Source organism: Pelmatolapia mariae, linkage group LG15 (genome assembly GCF_036321145.2).
Source record: "Pelmatolapia mariae isolate MD_Pm_ZW linkage group LG15, Pm_UMD_F_2, whole genome shotgun sequence".
Classification (NCBI taxonomy): Eukaryota; Metazoa; Chordata; class Actinopteri; order Cichliformes; family Cichlidae; genus Pelmatolapia; species Pelmatolapia mariae.
The window spans coordinates 32,994,241-33,003,689 of record NC_086240.1 but is presented as its reverse complement, the minus strand read 5'-3'; the positions used below and the strand labels follow the sequence as shown (position 1 = coordinate 33,003,689).

Below are 9,449 nucleotides of genomic sequence, written 5' to 3'. Positions count from 1 at the left end.
TTGGAGCGCAGCAGACAGCATAAAACGGAGGAGCATAAGACCAGCTTCAGTCTGCAGCTTTACATCTTCAGCTCAGGTCTTTAGGATGGATGGAAACCCATTTGACTCCACAGCTTTGGTCCACATTTCAGTCTTTGCTTGCTCAGATTACTTCTCAAAACTCTCAGCTTCCCCTGGTGCTCTGTGACAGTCTGGAGGTGGACATAGCAAAGATGACACTGTTGTAAATGAATATTGTAGCTGTGTAAGCATCTATTAATAACTGAGGGTTTTTGTTTGTTTGTTTACCTAGTGTGAAAGCAGAATATTCAATTAATATTAATTTCAGGACTTTATGCATGACATTATGAACAGGGGCTGAGTCGCCTAAAGATTTGATCCTAGAATTGCCCCTGAATCTGAAACAGCATGTCATGTGCTGTTCAGCTGATAAACTTTCCTCATGGATGTAATATTGTGTGTGACTGGGGCATGATGTTTGACTGTTTGAGACTGGAGTTTGGGTTCCATTTATCTCACATGGCTTCTCTGTTTATGAGATATTTGCATACTCAAAAAATTGTTGTGAGCACTGTTAACAAATAGGTCAGCTTGGCCAACTCTAGGAAGAGTCCTTGTGGTCTCACACTTCTTCCATTTATGGATGATAGAGGTCACTGTGCTCACTGGAATCCTCAAGCAAACGTTTTTCACTTTGTCATGAATCCATTTCGGAATAAGGCTGTAACATTACAAAATTTGGTACGAGTGAAGCGCTGTAAATACTTTCTGGATGGTCGAACGATCCTTGAGGCGACTGTTGTTGTGATTTGGCGCTGTATAAATAAAACTTAATTGAACTGGATGCACCGTGGGATTCCTGTTATTACAAACAATTGTATTTTGGAATTTAATTTTGACACGACGACAGATTAATAGTCAATTTAGCGAAATTCTAAACTCAAATTAAAGGTCTGTAGCTGGATGTGTAAGTTCACCGCGCGCAGGACGCACGCGCGTTGTGTGCGTCCTGCGCGCACGCGTTATTTGGGTTTACAATTTTCGTCTTATTGTGAAAAATCTGTTTATTTTGAACGTTTGAACAGGAAGTTGCACTTTTCGTATTTTACCTAACACTAGGGAGCGACTGCGAATCCCATCATAGCTTATTGTGTTTTTTCCAGCCATTATCAGAGAAAGGGGGATGCAAATGGGATCAGGAAAGCAGGGATTTATCTTTACTTTGTTCAGCTTTAATGTGTAGCTATAATGGCAAGAAAGACAGTGAGTAGATGCAGAAAAGTAAACCGTTAATCTGGTCCACTGGTCTGGTGGGAGGACATCATTGTGAGTTTTCCTGTGGACTCTAAAAATGAGCAGTATAAAGGAAAAAGGGACAATTCGGCAGCAGAGCTCCGAGAATAACTCTGTGAGCAGCAGTGAGTGGGACATGGCAAACGATGTGTTTGTGTCCGGTTTTGATGACAGCGCGTTAGCGGACAGCATCGGTGATGGGGACCAGGAGTCGGCACAGTCCAGCTTACTGGACACGCGTCTGCCCTTGGATGGGATGATGTTGGGCCTGGATCGGGTTGAATATTCTGCCTCATCCTATCTGGATTTCGAGCCAAACTACACCGAAAGCGATGGCAACCTTACAACCAAAAAGCGCATCCGGTCCAACAGCTCCCGGCACCGCGGTGACATCGTCACAGAGCTGGGCCCAGAGGAGGTCCGCTGGTTTTACAAAGAGGACAAACGGACGTGGAAACCTTTCGTCGGACACGATTCTTTAAAAATCGAGATAATCTACCGGCGGCTCGTTGACCAGAACCAGGATAAGGCCGTGGATCCCAATGAAGCCGACGAAAAGGAGACAGCCGGGTCCTCTGAGCTGCAGCCGGAAAGCTCGGCCGTGGACAGTGCAAGTTTCAGGGCGGAACCGGCAGTGCAACAGCTCTCAGTGTCAGAGCAAATCACAGAGCCGGTCCACAACGGCGGCACCAGCGTGGAGGCAGTGTGTGTCAGAGGGGGCCTTTATGAAGTGGATATCAAAGAAAAGGAATGCTACCCTGTTTATTGGAACCGTGAGCATCTCAGTAATGACATAGCTGTTGTTAGGACTGTTAGCACGTGTTCTGCTGTCAGTATCTGTGACCACTTCTAAGAAAATTAAACCTCTGCTGCTACTAACTCTGTCACCTCTGTACTGTTAGACTGAGCTCTGGGGACTGCGCTAATAGGCTGCTGCAAAAACATCCTCTGTTACTGACATCGTCATGGTCTTACTGACCACCCAAAGTGCTTTAGACCAAAAGCCACACTGAGCCATGCATTCACACAGCGCTTTATTCTGTACACATTAAGTACTTTATCTACCTCACTTCCGTGGCCACGTTCCAACTACCAGTTCACTTAACAAGCATGTTTTCAGACATGCTCTTTGAAACGAGACAATAATACAGTTGTTTCCGCACAATTAGTCTATATTAGAAGGAGACTTCTCAAGACTTTGTCCAACACAATAACAATACTTTACAGGGATGTAGAGCAGAGAACAGGAATACATATATACACACTACTGGTCAAAAGGTTAGGAACACTGCAATTTTTCTAGTTTTTTATTGAAAGTTATGCACTTTATTGTCTCATTACACTCTGAAATGAAAGCATACTACAAATAAGCAATTAGAGTTAAAAAAAGAAAACATGGAATTAATTTATAGACCAACATTTATTCTAAACCTCCGACTCATCAAAGTAGCCCCCTTTGGCAGATATAACAGCTGACCAACCCGTGACATTCTTTCTACAATAGACATAAAATATTTTTCCACAAAGTTCCCATATCTGTTGCACAAGTTCCCATAAATGTGTGGCACTTGTAGGTTGCTTTGCTTTCAGTCTTCTGTCCAGTTCATTCCAAACCAGCTCGATGGGGTTTAGGTCTGGACTGTGCTGGCCACTCCATATTTTCAAGCTTACTAGCTTGTTCTTTTTTCTGAGGTTGGTCTGGCCTGGTCTGGTCTTGGACTTATGTTTTATCTTGCTGTGGGATGAACCCCTGACCAACTAGGCACATACCAGAGGATATTACATGGTGCTGCAGAATGCTGTGGTAGCCGTGTTGGTTCAGGGTGCCTCTTATTCTGTACAAGTCACCAGTCTGGATCCAGCAAAACAGCCCCAGACCATCACACTTCCTCTTCCACATCAGTCCATAATACCATCTTCCAGTCTTCAGTAGTCCAATGGCTGTGTTTCATGGCCTCTTTGTCTTATTCTGACTTCTTAGCAATGGCTTTCTTGCTGCAACACGTCCTGTCTAACCGGCAGCTCGAAGTCTTCTCTTCACAGTTGAAACTGATACTTGCTTACTATGACCACTATTAAGCTGTGCTTGAAGCTGTTGTCCCATGAACTGACTATCACACAAGCTGTTAACTCTCAGAAACTTGTCCTCTGATTCAGTTGTGGCTTTGGGTCTGCTAGACCTCTTCCTGTCAGCGTTTGCCCCAGTTTCTGAGTGCCTTTTGTTGGTGAAGGAAACTGTACTCACTTACACCTTGACTTTCTTTGCAATTTCTCTGTAGGGATGTTCTAAAATTTTTGACTGATAGTGTATATATTAATATATTAATGAACTAATTTGGGTCCATTCTAAATTGAACCTATAATTACACATTTGCTTAGTATTTCTTAGATTAGACACACACACTAACAGATATGATTAATTTTAAATTTTGTGTTTGATGTTTTCAAAATTAGTTCCTCTTTACTGTTACTGGGATCCAACATTCTGTCTTAGATTACAATTTTTGTTTTTATAAATTTCACATGTTGTTCCACAGAGCAAGACCGAATTCCTGTGATGAGGGGCCAGTGGTTCATTGATGGAACTTGGCTTCCACTGGAGGAGGATGAGAGTGATCTGATTGAGCAGGAACACCTTTTATGCTTCCGGGGGCAACAGATGAGGGACACCTATGAGATCGAGGCAGTGACCACCACAGTGGACAGCAAGGACGGTAGGGAATTTAAAACAGACAGGAAAGACAGAGAGATGCCATTGTGTGTGTGTCAGGCAAAGAAGATGAGTGTTTGCAACCATGTCTGTAGATGTGTGTCTCTGTTGGCCAGAATTGTCTTTTACAGCAAGTTCACAAAACAAGTCAAGTGATGCTATAATGCATGGGTGTTTATTGAATCTAAAAGCTGTAATAAAAGAAGATATTTCCAGATTTGGGAAATTCTGTTTTCACAGCAATTATATCTGTCCGTGGGAATAAGAATATATAACAAGTCAAATATTTTCATAATCAACAAAAAGTAACACATTTTAAAATGCAGTGATCCCTTTAACTCCAATTCTGCATACTGTCATGGGAGTTGGTGAATTAATTATTCTGCATGAATTATGTCAGTTGCTCTTAATTACAGTGTGACTTCTCACAGCTATCCACAGTCTGAAGCTGAACAGGAGTCATGTGGACTGGCACAGTGTGGATGAGGTGTATCTGTACAGCGATGCTACCACCTCGAAGATTGCACGTACTGTAACTCAGAAACTGGGCTTCTCTAAAGGTATATAGGATGATTAACACTTTCTGTCTATTCCAAGAATTCTATCCATCCTCTTCTGCTTATCCAAGTCAGGGTCATCTGACTCTGGAGCCTATCCCAGCTGTCACTGGGTGAGAAATGGGGTGCACCCCACGAAGCTGACCTGGTGAATAGTGCTGACATTCTATGCAGGATCAGGGAAACAGGACAGTAGTAGTCACCAAGGAACTCCAGCTGTTGGAAAGACAAGGAGAATGTTTTAGTGTCCTTCTGAGCTGAAATATGTCATGAAACTAAACAAAATTTCAACAAAAAAGTCTGGATTTTGATTAGGCCACTCCAAAACCTTAATTTTGTTTTTTTCAGCCATTCAGAGGTGGACTTGCTGGTACCCTTCTCAGACTGGTAGATGTCAGTGACTTTGTTTCTCAGCTGATTCTTTAGCTGTTTTGATATTCAAAATTGTTTTTTTTTGCCTAGTTCCCTTTGTCAGAGAGATTCTATTTAAGTGATTTAAATGATTAGGTAAGCGATATTTAAGCAATTAAGTATATCTGGCAGTAACCAGACCTGTGTGTTGCTTGTGATATTGAGCTGATTTTTTATTTACTCAGGTTATATTTTAGAATTTGTTTTATGTTCTAAAACATTTGTGCAGCAAACTAAAACAATCCTGGCTACCGAGGCTGGTGATCACGACGTGGAATGTCACCTGTCTGGTGGAATGAGCCTGAGCTAGTGTATGAGGTTGAGAGCAACTGGCTAGATATAATCGGGCTCACCTCAATTGAATCTTTTGGGCTTTGGAACTAGTCTCCCTGAGAGGGACTGGACTCTGCCCCTGTTTGGAGTTGCCCTTGGTGAGAGGGAGTGGGCTGGGGTGGGTATCTTGGTATCTCATTGGCTTGCTGCCTGTATGTTGGATTTTTCCCTTGTGGGTGCAAGTGTTTGTTCTCTGTGCCTTTGCGTCAGGGAACGGATGAAGACTGTTGTTTGTGCTTATGTGGCAAACAACAGTTCAGAATACTTGGCCTTTTGGAGTTCCTGGGTGGGGTTCTTAAGGGTGCTCCACCTAAGGACTTTGTTGTGCTACTGGGAGACTTCAACGCTGATGTGGGATTTTCAGCACCCACCTTTGACAGAGCATTCCGAGGGAGACTGGGGACATTGAGTCAGAACGGACCATGTTCTGCACCTCCATTGGTGAGGAATTCTACTCGGCTTGGTTAGCCTGTGGGACTTTGGAGACAGCCGATGGGTCCCAGCAGGACAAGTGGAATGTGGCTTAGACAGTGGGCTAAATCAAGAACTCGGGTGAGGGAGGAGTTTAGTAAGGCCATGAAAAAAGACTTTTGGACTGCCTTGAAGTGGTTCTGGCAAACCGTCATGTGACTCAGGAGGGGTAAACAGTGCTCTACCCACACGGTGAATAGTGGGGGTGGTGTGCTGACTTCAACCGAGGATATTGTTAGGCAGTGGAAGGAATACTTTGAGGACCTGCTTAATCACACTGGAAGGTCTTCCATAGAGGAAGCAGATAGCATGACTCATTCATCACTGGGGGCTAAAGAGTGGCTACTGAGCTCCTTGGTGGCAGAGCCCCACGGATGAGGTTCACCCTGAGTTCCTGAAGGCTCTGGATGTTGTAAGGCTGTCTTGGTTGACACGCCTCTACAATGTCATGTGGAGATCTCAAGTGGTACCGTTGTATTGGCAGACCAGGGTGGTGCTCCAACTATAGGGGGGTGCTGGAAAGTAGGGTCCGTCCATTAGTCAAAGTTTGGATACAGGAGGGACAATGCAGTTTTCGTCCTGGTCACGTAACACTGGACTAGCTCCCTATCCTTTTGAGGATATTTGAGGTTGCATGGGAGTTTGACTAACCAGTATACATGTGAAGAAGGCATTCAACCGCGTCCCCCACGACCTGGCCCCGGATAAGCAGAAGAAAATGGATGAATGGCTGGATGGACTAAAAAAACCAGGAAGAGAGCAAATACTTTTTTCACAGCCCTGTACCTGTCTCTCACGTCCTCAGCCTCCAGCAGTGGGACACGTCTCCATCGAGGGTACGTGGAAGAGGCTGCACCTGAAGACACCCCACCTGAAACCACACACATTGTATTTGTGGTGCATGGCATTGGCCAGAAGATGGACCAGGGTCGCATTATCAGGAACACGAGCATGTGAGAAATTATGGTGTTTCCATTGCAAGAACAGATAAAAAATTAAAATTAGAGTAATTTTGGAAGTAACAGTTTTTTATTTATTTATTTTTAATTGTTGGATAGGATGAGAGATGCTGCCAGAAAGATGGAGGAGAAACACTTCTCAGATCGCACCACAGAGCATGTAGAGTTCCTTCCTGTGGAGTGGAGGTCCAAACTGTGTCTCGATGGAGGTATGTTTTACAACACTTTCATTTTGGATTGCTCGCAAGCTTATTATGCAGTTGTTTTTTTTCTGCTACAGCACGTGTGAAAAGCCTGCTTACACCACTTTACATTAAACTGACACAGAGTTTCATCTTCTAAAACAGGATCAAAATTTGCACTAGTATTTAGTAAATCTTATTTTTGTTCAGCATATTTTTTTCTATATCAAATGTTGAACATATACAGTGGGTAAATAAGCATTGAACACATCACAGTTTTTCTATATAAAATATATTTATATTTCTAGAGGTGCTAATGACATAAAATTCTCACTAGATGTCGGTAACAACCCATCCAATCCACACATGCAACAAAATCAAACCATAGATGTCTAAGTATTTGAAAGTGCTAACATTAATGACTGTACCAAACAGGTGACTGATTATATACATTTCTGTGTGAATTTAGTGGTCCCATCCAAAACTTGTAAAGGTTATGCAAATGAAGAAAAAGACTTTTAAAGACTTTGGTGACATAGCCAGAAGTGACCTCCAGAGACAAATTAAAAGTACAATCAAAAGTTAGAGGGTGCTGTGACATCTAGTAATTCCAGAGAAGCATGGCAGAGTATCAAAACCATGATAAATGTCTCACATCAAGGTAGGGGGAATGCTTCCCTCAACCTGCAGGTTAGTGAGGGTCTGGAGATGGCCAATCAGCTAAACACCCTTTTCTGCTGCTTTGTTAGTGGCAGTAGAAATTACTGTCCTGTTGAGTTGCCCTCCTCACCAACTCCTCCCTTGGACTTTATTACAGAATCAAAAGTATTGCAAGTTTTTGGAGGCTGTAAACCGCATAAAAGTTCAGATCCTGACAATGTCTGTGGGAGTATTTGAAAAATATTTGAAAATATTTGAAGTATTTGAAAAATAAAATTTTTTGATTTTCTTTTAACAGTCATACGATACCAAATATCTGGAAAGTGTCAGTAACTGTTCCTGTTCCAAAGTTCCCTAGACCTTTGGGTCCAAAAGACTTCAGATCAGTTGCACCAACATCTCTGGTCATAAAATGTTTTGAACATGTGGTGAAAAGGTACATGGTACCGAAAACTCAAGGTCTTATAGACCTCATGCAATTTTCTTATCAACCCTAGAGAGGGGTGGAAGATGCTGTATTAATTTTGCTGCTTACTACATGCTCATCTGGAAAAAGCAAAGACTCATGCCAAGATTTTATTTGTGGACTTTTCCTCTGCTTTTAACACAATCTTACTGATTATTTTAGCAGATAAATTGGAAAAAGAATTTTTGCTTATTGATTTTCTTTGGAGTAGAACACAGCTGGTCTGAATGGTAACTCAACTTTCTGACAAACTGACCATTTCAACAGGCTCCCCTCAGGGCTTTGTTTTATCTCCATTGTTGTTTATTCTGTATACCAAGTCTTGTAATAGCACTTTTCAAAACAGACTTTTTATTAATTATGCAGATGATACAGCCTTAGAGAGCCTCGTGTATGATGGGGAGGATGGGCCAGTTCTTGAATATTTTATTAAATGGTGTGAGAGGGCAAATCTTGTACTCAACACCACAAGGACCAAATGCCAGTAGATTTTAGGAGGAATCCATTATCCCAGCCTAAATTCATAAATGGAGAGCTGATCCAGTATGTGACTGAATACAAATATCTTGGCGTTATGCTTGACCATAAAACATAACTAAAATGCTTCATATGTTTTGTTGGGCTTTTATTAAAAGTGTGTTTGGTTCTTGTATTATTTGTTGGTTTGGAAAATGTCTCTGAGGCACAGAAAAAGACGACTAGAAATACAGTGATACTAGCTAGTAAGTTGCTTGGAACTGCATTGCTATTGCATTTCTAAACTGCAAGTTTAGAAAGCATTTTTAGGGACTGGGTATGGAGTAAAGCAAATAATATTGTGAGTGATGTAAGGCATCCACTTACCTTTTCCTTGGACTATTATCATCTGCACAGCGCTATTGTCCCACTTTGTTCACAGAAAATACGTCCAAATGATCTTTTTTTCCTCAAGCCATCAAAATTCTGAACATGAGCAACACATAGGCTGCCAAGTTGGTGTGGTATAAAATCATCCCTAAGATGTAAGGAAAGCCAAAGTGTCTACATATTGTGTGCTTATGTTTTTTAAGGTGATGTGTTTGTTTTTTATGTGGTGTTTTTGAATGTCAGCTGTCTTCTGCTGTAAGTCAATTTCCCCATGGGCATCAAAAAAAGTATCTTATCTATCTATAAATTAAGTAGTTAATGTGTAATAATGAGAAATGACACCAAAAAAAGGTATTGAACATGCTTACCGAAATGCAATTACCACTTTGTACAAAGGTTTTTGTTGGTGATGACGGCTTCAAGATGCCTCCTGTATGAAGAAACTAGTTGCATGCAGTGTGATGCTTGATCATTCTTCCACACAAATAGTTTTCAAGTTCTGAGGTTCTGTGGGCCCCTTTTATGGACTCAGAGCTTTAGTACTCTATATAGCTTCTATAT

At 41.9% G+C, this 9,449-nt stretch overlaps 1 protein-coding gene across 1 annotated transcript in view; it reads left to right on the top strand.

The window, feature by feature from the left end:
• The first annotated feature begins 1,113 nt into the window (after positions 1 to 1,113).
• The window catches only part of ddhd1b (DDHD domain containing 1b), a 28,941-nt gene continuing 20,605 nt past the window's right edge, over positions 1,114 to 9,449 (top strand). Inside the window, exons 1-5 of the mRNA XM_063495764.1 lie at positions 1,114 to 2,066; positions 3,831 to 4,007; positions 4,435 to 4,563; positions 6,581 to 6,728; positions 6,834 to 6,943. Of these exons, the coding sequence (XP_063351834.1) occupies positions 1,352 to 2,066; positions 3,831 to 4,007; positions 4,435 to 4,563; positions 6,581 to 6,728; positions 6,834 to 6,943 (1,279 nt within the window). The 5' untranslated portion in view covers positions 1,114 to 1,351. The remainder of the gene's footprint in view (positions 2,067 to 3,830; positions 4,008 to 4,434; positions 4,564 to 6,580; positions 6,729 to 6,833; positions 6,944 to 9,449) is intronic.